Source organism: Pleuronectes platessa, chromosome 8, assembly GCF_947347685.1.
Source record: "Pleuronectes platessa chromosome 8, fPlePla1.1, whole genome shotgun sequence".
Lineage (NCBI taxonomy): Eukaryota > Metazoa > Chordata > Actinopteri > Pleuronectiformes > Pleuronectidae > Pleuronectes > Pleuronectes platessa.
The window spans coordinates 23203545-23222252 of record NC_070633.1 but is presented as its reverse complement, the minus strand read 5'-3'; the positions used below and the strand labels follow the sequence as shown (position 1 = coordinate 23222252).

The 18708-nt window shown below is 41.7% G+C and overlaps 2 protein-coding genes and 1 non-coding gene across 3 annotated transcripts; all 3 read left to right on the top strand.

The window, feature by feature from the left end:
- Window positions 1–212: 212 nt before the first annotated feature.
- aurkb (aurora kinase B) lies at window positions 213–3530 on the top strand. Its single transcript, XM_053428975.1, has 9 exons — window positions 213–305; window positions 1146–1184; window positions 1317–1398; window positions 1479–1524; window positions 1641–1829; window positions 2027–2165; window positions 2270–2418; window positions 2507–2681; window positions 2922–3530. The coding sequence occupies exons 1-9, from the start codon at window positions 300–302 to the stop codon at window positions 3093–3095; spliced, it is 999 nt and encodes a 332-aa protein (XP_053284950.1). The 5' UTR covers window positions 213–299; the 3' UTR covers window positions 3096–3530.
- A 221-nt stretch (window positions 3531–3751) lies between these two features.
- On the top strand, window positions 3752–3833 carry trnal-aag (transfer RNA leucine (anticodon AAG)). Its single transcript has one exon. It is a non-coding gene; the product is annotated as a tRNA-Leu (tRNA).
- Window positions 3834–4726: 893 nt separating this feature from the next.
- Window positions 4727–17638, top strand: bod1l1 (biorientation of chromosomes in cell division 1-like 1). Its single transcript, XM_053429146.1, has 30 exons — window positions 4727–4982; window positions 5651–5775; window positions 5859–6049; window positions 6191–6679; window positions 7148–7297; window positions 7421–7572; window positions 7675–7771; window positions 8209–8335; window positions 8421–8484; window positions 8596–10399; window positions 10494–10555; window positions 10669–10792; window positions 11096–11218; window positions 11306–11349; window positions 11432–11483; window positions 11596–11654; window positions 11750–11825; window positions 12023–12081; window positions 12186–12261; window positions 12498–12544; window positions 12658–12826; window positions 12922–12995; window positions 13300–13426; window positions 13725–13777; window positions 13914–13995; window positions 14143–14222; window positions 14431–14533; window positions 14678–14804; window positions 15234–15305; window positions 16663–17638. The coding sequence occupies exons 1-30, from the start codon at window positions 4866–4868 to the stop codon at window positions 16784–16786; spliced, it is 5049 nt and encodes a 1682-aa protein (XP_053285121.1). The 5' UTR covers window positions 4727–4865; the 3' UTR covers window positions 16787–17638.
- Window positions 17639–18708: the final 1070 nt, after the last annotated feature.

Genomic DNA, 18708 nt, shown 5'->3' with positions numbered 1-18708 from the left:
TAGTGGAATAAAAAAGTTTTAATATTTACATCTCAAATTAAGAATACATATTTTAAACACATCGCCATTGTTGTTAGAAAGGGGAAAGGAGAAGAAGGCGGGTCGCTGTCTGAGTAGCACCGGTTTACACCAATCACACGCTCGCTCCCGCAGTGACTCGGGCCAATGGGAGCCTTCCGTGTGAGACGCACCAACCAATCGCGTGTGGTGAGGCTGGCTTTTTGAAAACGTTGGCGGCGCAGGAAGCAGAAACCAGCGGACTGAGCTTCACTGAGTAAACGCTCCGTGTGTTCGCCACCATGCAGGTAACTATCAAGGATTCAATGGTTCTGGTGGTGAAACGAGAACTTTACCTTCACTCGGAACATGTAACCGTTTCTCTAGGTGGACGCGGGTTAGAGTTGCGTGGCTAACGTTTGGTTTGGGAGCTACGCTACACAGCTAGCTTACATGTAGCATAACGCCTCGCTAGCGGACAATGACAACAAGTTGAATATAAAGTGAACACACGACGAAGAAAAATACGAAAGTGAGGATTTTAAATGTAAATGAATCGCTGATGTTGAACTGGGGTCAGGGCATAGAGCCCGAGTACCAAGTAAACAGTGTTACCTGAACTGGGGCCTAACGTCATTGTTTAACCACAGAGACGTGAAGATATTGTGTTTATCTTTAAGGATGATTTAAATCACATCCTGAAATATGACAATGCTGTGGTAATAAATTAGGTTTTATATTGCACCGAAATATGGTTCTATTGTCATTGTAGTGGAACCTTTCAACTTTACACACACTATTTCGTGCGATCGTCTAATCTGATGCATGGACACACATCCTGAAATGAAATAATAAAATACCAGATCTGTACAGTCCTAATCCGAACATGGAGAATCAAGGACATTCAAGAAGTCTTCAAGCAAACAGGGAAACTAGTTGTGTTCTTTCACCTCTCAGCCAGCCACAGTCTATACAGGAAGTTGCCATCTTGGGTATGCTCAGGACCAGTTGATACATGCATACCTCTGGCATTGTCTAAAATAAGTATCATGACTCGATGCTAAGATAACGCCTGAATATCAAGAGAGACGCACTCAGTCGCTCAAATACCCTGTAAGTTAATGTCCACTCTGTGTATTTCTTTACAGAACAAGGAAAACAATGAGCCCAGGGGGTTCCAAAGACCGGTATGTAGTTATATTTGTAAACACATTTAGATTTGCTTTCCGTGTTTAACTTCATGTGTTTTAGTTCCTTCCAACCTGGTCATCGGGTCACTCATAGCTACACGTTTGTGTTTTTGCCTTTTTGAATTTTAGTTTGCAACCCCAAACATGGTTTCCGGGCCACAGCGTGTTCTGGTGAAGCCTCGAGCAGAAACAGACAAAAGTGCAATCGCAGGTAAAAAAAATCTACCTCCTTACTTATAGAAACAATTGTCCTATGGAAAAATGCCTGTTTGATTGTATTTTCATTTGTAGGCCCTGGGAGAGAGTTAGTTGGCCCATCCTCCAGTTTAACTTCAAGGTAAGTGTAATCACTAGTTCATCTCCAGTTGTGTTTTTTAATGAATGATTTCAAGCAGCCATCCAAGAGCCTCTGCTATTTGAAAGGTTAACATGAGTATGCTGTCTTTTCCACAGGAAAGTCACCATTGATGACTTTGACATTGGTCGACCACTGGGGAAGGGCAAGTTCGGAAATGTCTACCTTGCGAGAGCAAAGAAGCTGCAGGCCATCGTTGCACTGAAGGTGTTGTTCAAGTCACAGATGGAGAAAGAGGGTGTGGAGCATCAACTCAGGAGGGAGATCGAGATTCAAGCTCATCTTAAGTAAGTCTCCTGAAAAAGACTGTTTTGCATCACAAATGTTTTTATTTATGTATTTATTTGATCTAATAGTCATTGAAAGAAATAAAACATCATGTTACATCACACTTTGAGTGTTTTGAGGTTGTGCCATGAATACACAAACGACTTTAAATCGTCAACAACAAGCTACCTCAAAATAAACTCAATGTTCTCCTCAGGCACCCGAACATCCTGCGCTTCTACAATTATTTCCATGACCGCAAGAGGGTGTTCTTAGTACTTGAGTATGCCCCACGTGGAGAAATGTACAAAGAGCTGCAGAGATGTGGAAGATTTGATGACCAGCGCACTGCCACGGTAAGAGATAACCAAGTTCTAAAAAAAAATCCCTGTGCACTGCTTGTAATGTATGTTGGCATTTTGCCGTTATAATTCACAGCTAACCTTTTTTAATTTTGTAGTACATGGAGGAGATAGCGGATGCTTTAATGTACTGCCATGAGAAGAAAGTGATTCATCGTGACATCAAGCCAGAGAACCTGCTTCTCGGCTATCGTGGGGAGCTGAAAATTGCAGACTTTGGTTGGTCTGTTCATGCACCTTCTCTAAGGTGAGGAATCGGCGTCACCAGTGCACCACTGTGCTCCATTAGAAACTGTTGCTACTTCCTGCTCACCTCTTGTTTTACACCTTCTCAGACGCCGCACCATGTGTGGGACACTGGATTACCTCCCCCCAGAGATGATTGAGGGCCACACCCACAGTGAGAAGGTGGACCTGTGGTGCATTGGGGTCCTCTGCTATGAATGCCTAGTGGGCAACCCCCCTTTTGAAACCGCCAGCCATTCAGACACATACAAAAGAATCATGAAGGTTGGTGTTCTTTCTTGGCGTCTAATGAAAAAATATGAGCCAGTCTTTTAGTCGTATGAGCTATCTGGACAATTGAAACAATTTATCTTTTTAATGTTTATAGTGTTTCAGGAAATTTACAAATTTCTTTCCAGAAATCTTGCATAAATTATCTATTTCTGCAAAGAGTCTAATGAATTGGAATCTTATGGTTTTGCTGACGCTTGATTAAATGAAAAAGTATCTTCTTGCCATTTCCAGGTGGATTTGAAATTCCCGAAGGTTGTCTCAGATGGTGCCCGGGACCTGATCTCCAAGCTGCTTCGCCACAACCCCATCGACCGCCTCTCACTACAGAGCGTCATCGACCATCCATGGGTGCGCGCCAACTCCCACCGGCTCCTACCCCCGACCTACCCTTCCAAGAAATCCTGAGTCCACCTGGCCAGCCTTCTTACCTCCCTCTGAGGGGTGTTTTATATCCTCCACAAGAGACTCTGGGGCGGCACCTTTTGACTTCACTGCCATTGGCTTTAAACTGCCATTATTCTGGCACATTTTATGATGGGTATACATGCATACCGACTTTTTATGTTGTACAGTGTGGTGTTATTATCTATGTCTAGTACTTTGCCTCTGAGGTGTTTGTTATTTTATTATCAAATCTTTTCTGCTCCTTTTTTAAAATGAAAATCTGTTTTGGATTTATGTATCTGATGGGGCTGACTCTAAAGTGCTGTTCGTCCGTCTGCCTCATGCTGAATATATTCTCTAATAGTTAAAGATGATGTGTACTGAGGGATTGGGTGGAAAGTGTGTTTTGTTTCCCTGAAGACTGTTCTTCAAACTCTAATAAATGATATAAAAGGATTTGTGGACATCTAGAAAATGATTTGCCTTATTCACATAGGTTCTGTAACCACAACCTATCATTGTAATACAAATTATTACTAAGCAAGTGGTCGAATACAGAATCAGCAAAATTTACAAAAGTGATTTGTTACCATTGATGTGGATTCCTACATATGTGTTACAACATATGATATATTGAGTAGTATTTGTACAATGTATGATTCTTATGTCGTCATGGGGGTAGCGTGGCCGAGCGGTCTAAGGCGCTGGATTAAGGCTCCAGTCTCCTCGGAGGCGCGGGTTCGAATCCCGCCGCTGCCATAATTTTGATTTCGTTTAATTTACTTTTATTTCTTGAACACATGATCCAGCGTCTCCTCACTGAGCGCGTGCTGTCGTTAATCACCGTTAATTCAGCGTCCTTTAACGTGAATATCGGTTGTTCGATCCGAACCATAGACTGTATATGGATCAGAACGCTAGAGGTCGCTAAATAACCACAATGCACAACTGTGTTTGTTAAAGTTAACACGTCTACAGAGAGTTTTAAATATAAGATACCCCACTATTACATAACATTCATACATAGGGTACGTTTGTTATATCTTCATGTGATCTAGTGACTACAAACCAATAACAAATTATACAGCCACACTAGCCTTTTTTAAGTTTCCCTTCAACCTTCTCTAAACTTAGAGTAAAAGCTTCTGAAACTTGACATACAGGCAGTGGGGGTCACCATGAACAAGATTCAGGTGAAATATCTGTGTCACCTCTCAAGGATAAATAAATATAAAAAAATATGAGCAAGATTCGAGTGATAAAATTAAAAAGAAGCAAATCTTCCCTTCAAGTTTCTCTAAATTTCTACAGTAAAAGCTTTTGAAACTTGACATACAGGCAGTGAAAGTCACAAGGCTGAGGGGAAATATATGTGTCACCTTTCAAGGATTTCTTTAAATAATATTAAATTTGATAATTGTAATTATACAAAAACAGGAAATCGTCCCTTTCTTTCAATTTTTAGTTTAAATAGAAAAAAATGCAAACATCTTATTTTGTTGTTATCTTCGTTTCCCTCAAAATTGAGAATTTACATAATTAAACATAAATCATTGCATTGAGCTAGAATCTAATTTCCCTCTCGCTTACTGAACTTTTACTTTGGTAGGGGAAACCGCGTTTTGAAAGCTCTTCCGGTTCACAATCACGATGTTACAGTTCACTTCCGCCTCCAGCTTGACTCGAACTTCATGAACCACAACAGAGACGAGACGCGTCCCGGTCTGATATGAGCCCGTGTTGTACCAGTGTTCTCTCGTTTAACCAGTTTACCCTCCGCTCGACTCAGACATGGCGGGTCTACCACCGGGAGACCCGCAGCTCGTCTCCATGATCGTCAGTCATTTGAAAACCCAGGGGCTCTTCGACCAGTTCAGGAGGGAATGTCTGGCAGACGTCGATACGAAGGTAAACTTCTTCACAACCCGACGATCCCGGGATGTTTAAGAATAAAGTCTCAATTCAGGAAGCGGTTAGAGCAGGTTTTTTCTGTTCTGCAGGTGCAGGTTTGATTCTGGAGCTCGTTTAGCTTTATGCTAGCAGTAAACAAACATGCTAGTAGTAAACAAACAGTGTTGTTCATTAGTTTACTGCTTCTGCTAACAGGGAGCTGTAGCTACATGTCAAGGGCTAACATGTTAGCTAGCTACAATTTTTAATTCATTCCTATTCATTTATTACTATTTGAAGTCAGAGGCTAGGGGAGGAAGGTGATGTTAAATCCTCACGTTTAACAGTTGAGATGCATTTCTGTGGCAGCTCGTTGTGTTTCTGGTTTGTGATGTTACATCTGCAAATCAAACATGTATTTATTTATGTCTGGAGTTTAACACCTTGCACGCTGGACCAAATTGACTAAATACAGAAGTGACCATAAAGCATTGAATGAAAAAGTTTTGTGAAATGATCCGTTTTTATTATTGCCAGTTGAACCAGTTACCACACAGAAATATGTGGATGAATTCTTTATCAGAAGCTTTTTTACCAGATATCAAAGTTATGGCCCAAGTAACTGATCCAAAGTTGTTGGTAATTGCCTCTTATCTGTGATCACTTTCTTGCCTTTTCTCCTGCAGCCCGCTTACTTGAACCTGAAACAAAGAGTGGACAACTTTGTGTCCAATCACCTCTCTAACCACACATGGAGCCCACATCTGAACAAGAACCAGCTGAGAAACAACATCAGACAGCTGGTGCTCCAGTAAGTGACCATGGACCGTTGTTTTTGCAGTCTTAGAGGTTAAATGTCTAGTTTTAATGTACAAATCAAACTGTTCTTCTTAGATCCGGGATGCTGGAGCAGGGGGTGGACAGGATCGTGGCCCAGGTGGTGGATCCCAAAATCAACCACATTTTCCGGCCACAAGTGGAGAGGGTGGTTCGTGAATTTCTGTCGCCGGGCAGCTACTCTGAAGAGCCACTGCCCCCGCCCCCTTTACCAGAGTCCAAACCAGACAGCAGCATTCCTGAGCAGGGTAAACAACACATCATGTCTAGCTATGGATGTTTGACCAGTAAAGGAGAAAAATGTTTCTCCCTCTTCATCCTGTGGTTTGAAATTAGTTTCCAATCAAATCGCACATTTAACAGCTGTTAACATATTCATATGTTCACAGCCTCATCGTCTGCTCCAACGACCACTGCAGCCAGTGACGCCATGTCCATCCTGGACACAATCACTTCTCTCAATCAGGAAGCGAGTGTCCGGGCCAGCTCAGGCACCGAGAAAGGATTTAGAGGCCAAGCTTCAGACGACGACATGGATCTGGTGGAGGACGGCGAGCAGGACATGGTCATTGTGGAGGAGGGAGACAGCCTCGATGAAGGTACAACCTGGGAAGAGTCAGAGGTAATGAAGGTGGCATCTGAGATCCAGGTGCTGGAAGTGAAGACGGAGGACACTCAGAACCAGATGGATCTGGGAAAAGAGGGGTCAATAGAAGAGGTGAAGATGGAGGAGGAGGAGGCAGGAGCTCTGGAGCAGACGGAAGAGGAGAAAGAAAAGGCAGCCAACCGAATCAAACATTCGGAAGAAAAGCAGGACGATGAAATCCAGAAATCGACATGTCAGGCAAAGCAGAAAGCCAAAGAGAGGATCAAGGAAGGTGAGCTCATCGGTTCTCTGCATGGTTCTGTAAATTCAGGCAAAGCAACCTGCCTTCAGAACCTATTCCTCATAAAACCACATTTCTTTTTCAATTATTTGTTAAAAAATGATGTGTTATTGTGTCAGCACGTTAAAGTAATTTATCAACCAAGACATCTTGAGTTTTAGCTTGTTCTAGCTCTGAATATGTTAGGATTAGCTTATTTTATATGTTGGTTACGCGTATCAATGTGACAATCTCACAGCAGGCTTTAGGGAATTCTGATGGCATTCAATTATGTCAGCTTCAGATTTGTCAATGGAGAATAATAAATACATTTGTCATTTTTATGGATATCTGATCCACCGTTGCCTCGCCCCATTCTTTGTTTTTAAAGCATGAATGTGAATATTTGTAAGAGATGTGCAGATAGTTGATCAGCTGACTCTGGTTCCTTCTTCAACTATATATTTGATCACACTATAGAATACTCTCTGGAGGACTCCGACCTGGATGGCCTGAGTGACATCACAGTGAGCTCTGTCCACACCAGCGACCTGTCGTCATTCGAGGAGGAAAGTGAGGATGAGGAGCTGCCGTCGGACTCGTCCAAAGAAGGGGAACTTTCATCTGATGGTCTCAACCTTTTTACTTGTGTTTAAGATTTCAGATCATGAAAATTAACTGTATCATGAAGTGTTCAATATGGCCTCTATTACAGATGCTTGATTGTGAGCTCTTGTTTGTGTTTTTCACTAGATCAAGATGAGAGAGCAGGAGAGAAAGACGCTTCCGGAGAAGAGGAGCGAAAGCCTCGCAGAAAGGCCTACGTCCACAAGCCCTTCCTCTACTCCCGATACTATAGCGACTCGGACGATGAAATCACTGTGGAGGAACGTCGGAGATCTGCAGTAAGTTGCTGGTTAATTAATTGATCACGAACTGGAACACATACATATTTTTATGCTCCTTCATCATTCTTCTCTGTCTGTTTCCTTTACTGTGACTCATAGGCGAAAGACAAAGAGGACCGGCTCTTCAAGAGACAACAGAACAGAGAGCGAATGGAAGAGAGGCGTAAACAGAAAGCAGCACAGGCTGAAGAACAAGGTAATTCTGTTTATCACGTGTTGGCCATCTACTGTCAAGTAGTTTGAAAGCTGTGGGCTGTATTTCATTCAGAGTCTTCGTCCATTCTTCTCATCCCATGTTTTGAGTTCAGCAGCCGGAAATTTTAGAGGTTTAGTCTGGTAACAGAAAAAATCCTTTTCACAGAAAAAAACATTTTCTGTTACTTGGGCTTAAATTTCTTACCTTCAACTTTTAGTCTCTCTCGTCACAGCTTTGTTTCTGTCATCACTACAGTTGCTCAGAGATTCTCTTCAAACGTGCTCCCACTTTAAGTCATAGAAATTAAATAGCAGTGTTGTGTTATGTTGCTCGGTCCTGCTGTGCGTTCCCATTATCCCCATCTTATAGACAAGTCTTCAAATGATGTGTGTGTACTTTCACTGTCACATCATTAACCAGCCTTATTTCCAACACAGATCGGAGAAAACAAAAGAGTGGGGACTCTGCGGGGGCGGAGCGACCCAGGGCAAAAGAGGCTCGCAAAGAAAGGAAAGTTCTGGAGAAAAAGATGGCTCTCAACAGGAAGAGGAAACTAGACTCGAGGTACGTCATCCAAAGCTCAGATTCTAATTCCTATAATCGCTGCAGCATACACTCTCTACAATGAAAGCATTATTTTCTGCTTCAGGAAAGAGGGAGATGTAACTAGCAGGAAGAAAGGAGACACAGGAGGAGAGGGATCCAGGAAAGTGGTATGTGAAACCTGTCGAGAGTAAAGCAGATTCACCGCAGGTCATGATTGTGTCTTTGGATTGGTGAAGTGTAATAAAGCAGCATTGTGTTTTGTTGTTCTTTGAAATCAGGAAGGGAAATCTTCTACCTCAAAGACCCCACAACCAAAATTGATAAGAAATCTCTCAGAATCTGCCTCATCTGACGAGAGACACAGAAGGACGAGCGGCAGCGTTTCAGAAGATTCCAGTGAAACCAAAAAGGTCTCTGAAAAAAGCCGGACACATTCCTTCATCCTGGATTTGGAGCAAGGTTCCCAGGAGGTTCTTAAACAACGGTCACTCGGAAAGTTCGACCGTCCGTCGCGTAAAGAACCTCACTCCAAGGAACGCAAGGAGAAAGAGCGCAGCTTCTCAGATGAATGTGCCAAACTCAAACAAAAGCAGGAGAAGAAATATGAACACCAGGCAGAAGAATCTCAGCACAAGGAAGGTGTGAAAGGTCCCTCTGAAGAGAAAGGTGAGAGGAAACCAAAGGTTAAAAGTGAGAAGAAAATGACAGTAAAGGCGTCTGACGGCGTCGCTGACGAGGGTCCAAAGAAGGTGAAAGCTGCATCCACTGAGGCTGTCAAGGCAGAGAAGGACAAACAAAAGGACAAAGTTAGGGAAAAGGATAAAAGCAAGGAAAGGGAAAAGACTAAAGGAGAGAAAACTTCAGTTAAAATGGATTTCAAGCCTCTGCTCCGCCCGGACTCTGCTGGTTCCTCCGAGGATCGGTCTGACATGGAGCCTGGGTCAGACGGCAGCAGGAAGAAGGATAAACATCCCAAGGAAGGCCTGAAAAGGTCCAAGAGCCACACTGAGGACAGGCCAGCAGAAAAACTCAAACCTGCAACGGATAATAAAGAGAGCGAGAAGGAGAAGACTAAACCAGATCAAGACAATCAGAAGAAGTCCAGCTCTGAAACAGAGAAAGATCCCAAAAAAGTCAAGACAACAGAGAAAGTAAGAATCCTGGAAAAATCTAAATCAAAATCCAAAGAGGAAACTAAGACTCCATTGTTATTAAAGACCGATAAGAAAGTTCAGAGTTCAGAAGTCAAAAGTGCAGGAAGTGCATCTGTCAGCAAAGCTGAGGCCACGAAGGAGAAGAAAAAAGAGGCGAACGTGAAGGAACAGAAGAAAGCACCTGAAGAGCCATCACACGAGAAACCAGAAGTTAAGAGTGCAAAGAAAAAACTAGAGAAGAAGGAAAAAGTCCCAGAAAAGAAAGATGAGAGTCAAGAAGAGAAGAAAACACAGAAAGAGGACAAACTGGAAAAGTCCGATAAATCTTCGAAGTCCTCCACTTCCTCAGTGAGTGTTGAGGCAGAAGAGCCACAGAAGAAACAAACTCTTCCCCAGGACACGAGCACAGACTCTGAGCCCGTCACCACCACCGTCACCACCTCGTTCTCAGACGACACCTGCGACGCATTAAGTGACATCACCCCCGAGCCGACCGAGGGAGAAACAGAGTCTGGTCTGGGCGACGTGCCCGCTGTGCCGGCCGAGGCCGACGCCCTGCTGGCTCTCATGGCCGTCTGCACCTCAGCAGAGGCCAGACTTCCACCTGAGAACATTCAAGAGGAGGTGACCACTGAGATAACGCTTCACGATGCCGACATGAAAATGAAAGAGGCAGCTCTCACTCTGCTGTCCATGGATCCTGCCAGCGCGATGGCCAAAAGGTTAGTAAGTCAAGATACGAAGGTAGAAGCAGAAGTGGAACCGACAGCCGCACAACCCATGGAGACAACTGTGGCTGAAGAGGAAGAGCCGCGTCCTACAGCAGACGAGCAAACAGCTGCTGTAGCTGAGATCACAGCCACTGAGACGTCACCGACTCCATCTCAACAAACTGCTGAGATTGTTGATGAAAAACCAAAACGTGCAGGTATGTGTGAAAAGAAGGAAGATGCTTATAATTATCTCTGTAATCTGTCAGAATGTTTCCATAATTAAAATCCTAAATATGAATCTTCTTCTAGATGAGTCTGAGGGAGAAACGGTTGTGTCAAAGGTTGAAAGTTCTGAGAGTCTTTCTCCAAAGGTAAAGATGCATTTCATCTTTGTGAAATTAAAATGCATTAAACAATTTTGCTGGTCCCAGTAAACGTCGTTTTGATCAAAAGAAAAGTAACTAATTGAAATATTGTCTCACAGGAGGACGACACCACCTCGACTGAACCTCTGGCTTCTTCGAAAGACGATGAAGTCAACGTGGGAGAAATTTCTCCTGAAGTGCAGTTAGATGAAAAGATGGCGTCACCAGCAGCGCACAAAGAAGGTAACTTTACTTATTTCAGCTGAATCTTTCCTGATGTATTTTTCTGTTGTATGTGCAAATATAATCGTTTTTGTGAATATGAAAATGAGAAACAGGTTAGGTTTATTTCACACAACATAAATACATAATTGAATTAATTTGGGGGTGTGGTAGAACACAGTAATGGCTTATATGAAAACCATTCCCAAAAGATATACACAAGCTGTTGTACAAAATCATTTGTATAATATAAAACATTCAGTGGCATGAATATATGCAATGTTTACAGTATAGATAACAGATTCTACTTCTTTACTTTCTTAGACAGTTCAGCTGCTGATGCTGCTGCGTCTGAGACAGAAGAGGTCACAGAAAACGCAGAGGAAGACACAGAGGCTGCTGTTTCTGATCCCCCAGAACAAGTCTCCGACATTTCCAGTAAACAAGGTGACTGCTTGAAATCTTGTGACTTGTTTAAAAGAACAACATGGTTTTCGTTTTACCCATTCATTTAATACCCATTCCTTAATGTAGATCAATGTGATCCAGATCCTTCAGACTCAAAGACGAGCCCCGAGGTGAGGATGGGGATCAGTGTTTCACAAATTTTAATCGCGTGTTTTCAATTGAGACAAAAGTTCCAAATATATTTTTCAATAGGCGAAGGAGGAGGTCGCTGAGGAGAACCAGGCCAAGATGGAAACGGACAACAGTAAATATTTTATCTTAACAGATACAATAAACACAAAACAATAGAACTTTATGCAATGAAAATCTTAAGGGAATTAATCAAAATCCATGTTCTAACCTCTTTTCACCACTAGTTCAACCTGAGAGTAAGAAGCAGGAGGAAGAAAATGTTGCAGATGAGAAGAATGAAACTGTAAGTGTTCAAACACTCTCCTGGTTACAAACTTAATATTCACATTGAATGATGTTTTACTTTGTTGACCTGTTGTTGTGATGAACTTTGTTTAGATGGAAACTGATGTTCCAGAGAAGACGGAGGAGGTCACAGAACCTGGGCCTCAACCCAAACTCGTCAAACAGATCAGTGAGTCATGTGACCTATAGAAAGAGTTTTGAACACTTGAATTAATAATATTATAGAATTAGATATTTACAGTTTGAAAAAGTCTGCAGGAGATGGGTTACAGGGATTATGGGTTTATTTATGTGTGTATTATTACTTAAAGTTATGCTTTTGTCTTCCACTTCACTCATTCATCTCTATTTGTTTGTATTTTTCAGGTAGCATCTCCAGCACAGACAGCCAGGACGATGAGAACGGATCCACCCTGTCAGAGAAGGTCATTTTCTTTCGAGAACTGCGTTGATGAAATTCAGATCGTAATTATGTGAATGTAGGTGTTGCTAACTTTCAGTCTGTTCTAATGCCCGTTTTACTTTGTAGGAGGAGAAGACGGAGGGAAGAGGAAGACGTAAAAGAAAACTGTCCAGTCAGAAAGATGCAGCAGTAAAAGAATCTGGTAAAGTAGCAAAGATTCAGAGATTATACAAATCTCTTTTGTCTGACCTTGTGCAACCATGTTACTATTTGAATTGTCATAAGATTTAAGAATTAATATTAATTAGCTTTTTAATAATAATTTCTGAAAACAATATAAACCTTAAACCGCATATGGATGAACTGAATCCACTGAGTAACTGACCTGTCTTGATGAGGGTTTTAACCGATTATTAATATGTTTTTGTATTTCATCAGGTGAGGAAACGGATGAGAAGCAAAGTAAGAAGCAACCTTCTGCTGAGGTAAATACAAACTTCATCGTAGTAATGTAAAAAATATCAACCCTTGTGGGTTCATTTTTCAGTTTAACTTGAGTCGATATTGTTTAGCTCACTTTGAAAAATTATATTAACAGGAAACGGAGCCGGAGAAGGTCGTAGAGGTCAAAACACCTCGCAGGGGACGATCATCCAGATCATCAGAGGAGATGGAGAAGGACCGACCTAAAGAACCGGAAAAGTCTGAGGAGGCTCCGAGTCGCAGGGGGAGACGTTCAGGAGCCGCATCCAAAGAAACCACTGCTGGTAAACGGCTTCCTTTAAATAAGAAATATGGGCGTCGTTAAGTATAGAATTATTTACAAGTATCTTAAGTTTCTATTGTTGGTTTTTGACTTCAGATAATCAGAAGAAAGACGACGGTAAAGAGGTGGAGGACGCTGATCAAACCACTTCAGACAAACCTGAAGAGAAGGTTTGTTGAGAACAGTGTGACGTGTATTTAACATGTAACAGTACCAGGTTTATTTGTTGTGCTTCGGACACTGTTCGATGTTCAACATGTGTCCCTTGAGTGAAAGTTCTTACCAATATGACAAGTAACTTAAAGCACAATGATGACACCTATGGACCAAATTGGTGTCCTGCATCCAATTGGCTCCGTAGAAAATTCTACAACAGTCCCCTTAAACTTGATCAGGCTCATAAATATAAATGCCTGATTTATTTCAACAGGATCGATGAATTTAATTTAATTTTTTTAATTTCCCAATTTCTAGACAACTGGAGATCAAAGTGCACCAAAGGAAAGTGATGAACAGGGAAGTCCGGTCCACCTGCTGACTCCTGTTCCAGATGAATGTGAAGACGCAGGGAAGTCAGGCTCAAAAGAGACGACTGAAATTCGTAAGTTAGTTCTTAAATTCAAGTCACATGTCCGAGATAAAATTACCAACATAAAGAATAAGTGAACCAAATCTCAACTGTTAATTTGTGCACAAATTTGCGTGTTTCTACTTCGCTGTCATCACTGTTAACAACCTGTAAAACAACCTGTAATATGTCAGCTGGAGTTCTTATGAGGGGGGACTGGGATCTTTTCCATTAGTAAAACTAAACAAAACATTTTCTGGCTGATCGTATTCAGGAAGAGATGATGAGCAAAAGCGTGAAGTAGATTTCATCAATTATATTTGTGTTCCAGGTAAACCATCACTGAAGAGAAAGAGGTCAGAAGAGCTGGATGAATCTGTGGAGGTGAGAGTTGTTGTTATGATATCTCTTCGGGATCCTGGTTTCTCCATCTCTATCCACTTCCTTTATCCCTTTCATGAAAGATAAAGTTTCCTTTATCCACATTGCAATTTGTGTGTCTTGATGTGTGTTCATATAGGAAACCCAGGAAGACAAGATGGAGGAGGAGGAGGAAAACAATCAACAGGAGCAAAGTGAGCATGAGTCAGAAAAAGACAGTGGTAAGAAAGCTCACATACAATCACCCACATTAAAAGATATTAGTCATATAAGAGTGAAATTAGAGCAGAGGCCTTTAAACACATCAGTTATAAAGAACAAGTTACTTGAATAATTGTTGTCTCTGAATGGTATATTACTTTTTTCAGGTGCTTCTTCAGTGAGTCGGTCAGAGGATCAGGAGGAGGTCAAAGAGGAGGGCAGCAGCAGCGAGAGGAAACCAGATGATGTACGTTTGCATATTAATATAAATGTTAGTTTGAAATATCCTGAATCCATTGATTCAGCTTTGTTTAGTGACAATGAACTATTTGATTTGAACTGCTTTCCTTTAAAAGTCTAATAGTGTCTTGTTTATTCTTTTCACCCAAGAAACCGAAATCTGATTCATGTAAACGATATGTTTTAGTAAGAGCCTGTTTTTTTTATCTCTCCAGGTTGAGGAGGAGCAGCAGCAGGAGGACCAGGACATGACTCCAAAGAGGAGTGTCCGGAGAGGGCGGCCCTCGAAGGCAGCAGGAGCAGCCACAGACGATTCAGGTGAGAACATTTACTGCTCACTTGAAAGTATTATCAGGCAAAAGTAATATATTCAAAAAAGCGATTGGTCGATTTCAAAATATTTTTCTAGCCCACGTAAATAAAATCCTTGTTTTCCATAACTGTCATTCATCTTTTCCACAGAGAAAAAGGCAGAAGACAAAGAAAGTGAGCAGAATGATGAAGAGGAAGAGGAGGAGGATGGTGAGGAAGGGAAAGGAACTGCAACTAGAGCCACCACACGGTTAGCGTCTCGTCTGGAGGCTGAAAGGTAAAGTAACAGCTCATGGACACAACAATCACAACCACAGTTCTGATAGAAACATACTGAGAACATATCAGGTCTGAACACAAACATGCATTTTAAACAAAGTTTGATTAGTTTGTCTGTTAAGATGATCTACAGTAAAAGTTCTGCTCGAGAAATCAACAGACGACAGGATTGTATTTCATAACTTGTCATGAAATCAAGGTCGTCAGTGCAAAGACAGCAACTAAAAACTCTGAGGCTCTGTATCATGAGCCTGTACAGCTGAAGTCCTCTGAAGTCAGACGTGATGAATGCATCTTTGATAATTTCCCAGCTGAGTGTTTGCACTCTGAAGGCATCATCACTGTCACATCCTATTAAACCGGAGCCGAGGAGATTTAGTACTAAAGCAACAACTGTTGTTTCATATTTGTTTTTACTGCTTCTCAGAAACAAGCCAAGTAAACCCTCCACCCGGGCAAGTCGACAGAGCGGCAAAGAGGAGACCGCAGCTGGCACACGGTGAGTTTGTTTCACTGAGGTTCTGCAGAACCAGCGAGCTCGTTGGGGGAATCCGACAGAAACCCGCCTGCTCGCCTGCCGCCCTGTGAAAGAGGACGTTTCACCAAACCTCTTCCTGGAATTTTCAAAATGTTTTCAAGTTATTTGCGTCCAGAATGAAAATAAGAAAAATCCTGTTGCAGTGCCCGAGCTGTTTGAGAAGGAGGGTATGATAAACAGCCTGAGTTAGTCTACAGGTGCATTGTCACAGTCTATCAACAATACATTGGATTTAGGAGGAGGAGGCTTTTGTGTCTAATTACATGATCAAAGTAAATCCTGAAATAGTCTGACAACATAAATTATCACAATTTTGCACCTAAAATTTTTTTTTTTTCCTACTAATGAACTGCATAGATTTTCCTATACACACACATATTATTCCATACACTCACAGATCACCACAGACACAACATATCAATTATATATATATATATATATATATTTTAATGACTAATTGGTCTGCCAGGGGTGATTATTTATTTATTAATCTGACCATTATTTAATTGATTAATTTATCATATTTTGGTCTGTGGAATAATATAAATATATCCCAGATTGCTGGAAAAATAACCGACAGTTTATCGATTATCATTGGTCGTTGTGGATTATTTTGCTAATAGTCAAATGCTGGTTTCAGCTTCAGGTTATAAATATAAAACAAATCAGCCAATATTCTTTGGTAAGTACAATCTATCATTTCAAAACGTCTGTATTTCTGAGTCTCTTCATCTTAACGGATAAGAGGCTGATTTCCAACACTCCAGCTGTTCACTAATTTTCCAGTTGATAAAAAAGTACCATTGCTAGAGATCAGGTAGAATCCAGTGGACCCAACAAATATGCATTGCTCAAAATGTCCAGGTTAGAAATCCTCTGAAACACACCTCCTCAGTACGTATGTTTTCGGGAGGACACTGTTTCATTCATGAATATGCAAATGTTTCATTTTTTTTCGTCACGTCTGTGAGAAAATGAATTTCTTCTGTCTGACTTAGTTATTTTTGGGTTAGTTTTATTTCTTTTAATTCTGCCCATGTGTTGTTTCAGAGCAGATTTAGTCAAAAATGTAAATTCATCTAGTTTCTGAACTTTCAAAAGTCCTCAAGTCCTAAACGCTCTTCTGAAATCGGCCTCCCGCCGTTTGCTCTGTCCAGCGGTTACATAAACACGCCGAGCCCCCGTCTTTGTGCTCGTTCGGGGTTATTGCAACACTTCTCTTGGATAACTCTTGAATTAACAAAGACAAACATTTACAGCCTTTCGTACGACACTTAAGACAAACGCACTGACTTGCTGCTTGTTTCCCCCCCCGCAGCGGATCGAGGGGCCAGGCCGCGGCGGCTAAGGGGGGCCGTAAACGGGAGGCCAGCCCCCCTGCGGTGCGAACCCGGGGAGCACAGAAATCAGAGGAGCCCCCTTCCAAGAGAGCCAAACGCTGAGGCCTCTGACAGCCGTGGACCCGTTTGCCCCTGCACTGTTTTTGCTGCGCTCCATATTCAAGTCAGTTTTGGTGTTGGTGGGGGGGGGAGTCAGAGGGGTCAGAGGGGCCTCCTCAGCGCGTTAGCACGTAAAACTGGTTCTGTTTCATTGACTGTAGATGTTTAAAAACCTCTGGGTAGTATTATACACTCCCCTTCTGATGGCTGGGGGTAAACCTGAGGATCTTTCTATGGCACTATGCCCATGTGGTTCCGATCAGACTCCATCATTCCTGCGTTTATTCAGTAATGCCCAGTGAACCAGAGTATTTCAGGCCAATCAGACGCTTCATGTGCCGCCGCGCTGTGAGATAAAGAGGATTGATTGAAATTGGCCGTCAGTCGGACAGAGACCTCCACAGACATCACAGTTATCCATGTTGTTTGTGATTCGTTGTGTTGTAGAAGGTAGAAATGACCGAGGCATCGAGCAGCCCTGGTGAATTTATTGTTTTCTATTCATTCTGTGAATGAAAGGAGATGTTTCTCCCTCTTTTTTAAGGTTTTATTTTTATACGTAATACTCTACTTGTATCTCTCTGTTAAAATAACATTTGTATCAGTCGCTGAAAGGAAAAAGATGACGGAACACGTTTCTATAAACTCAGTTTCTACACTCATTGCAGATAAAGTACTGTCTCTCATGAAGGTAGTTTTCATTTTTGTATGGTTTTGGAGTTCAGTGTATGTCAGTATAATGATATCTCACCCGTCTGTTAATGTTAACACCGTTTTTTTCATGAATGTAAAAATGTTGAATATTGATTTCCTTTTTTATTCTTTGAAACAAATATAAAACACTTTAGGTTCTTACTTGTGATCTGTTATTTCTACCTTCTTTCCCTTTTCTCCAGACAGGCACATTATATCTGACACTGAGCAAAGAGCCGGTGGATGATCCTGTGTAATCCCTCTTTTAAAGACCAGATCTCTCTCTGAATTCCCTTAACGTTGCTTCTTATCATATCCGAAACATTAACATTCCTTATTGGTTGAGTCACGCAGCTCCAAGAGATACCGACGGTTTCCTTTTCCCTTATCAGCTTGGAGGTTATCTTGTCCGTAGCACAACAATAACTTATTTCACTAAACCATTAGCAAATCGGTTTAATCCCCAGTGTGACTACTAGGGCGGGATCTAACTCCAAAAGGAAATATCTTCAGATCAAAGGCAACATTACATCCATACTGTGAAATAAAGTGCACATATCTAGGATATTATTTTTAAACCATCACTCTGATGGAGATGTAAGCACACAGTCAAATTATAGTTTATTTAACTCAGCACATATTATACCCTAGTCATCCAGGGAAGGATCCTCCTGTATAACTGTCCTCCTTTAGTTGTTCAGTGAATGATTCAGAGTTTTAATATGTTTAAACTTTTACACTTTTACACTTTATGTGTCGGGGATAAACTTACATGATACTTCAGGTCTACAGCCGCGAAAGGAAACTTAAACGTTTGGACTTCTTTGTTTATGAAAAGCTAAATCCAAGCACAGAGCAGAATATACAGATTTTTATTAACCCACCACTATTATGTCTCAAACATTATCTCGTCCGTTGGCTGAATGAATTGTGCTGTCTGTAACATGTAAATAACCAGAGACTTCCACCAATCCCCTCGTCCTGCAGGAGAAGAGAGGACATTCCTGCCTGCTAATGGAGGAGAAAACTGACAAACTCAGAATGAAATATTCCTCCGTCATTATCACGTTAGGACCCTTTAATCGCTGCACCTGAACCTGAGGCTCAGAGACGTTACAGAAAAGCTCCTGTGGTCCCGAGTTGTTCCAGCCGTTCCTGCAGACAGCTGAACCTGATTCCCTCCAGGTGCACCTCTCTCAGGTATTTCCTGGTGCTGCAATCCAAGCCTTTAA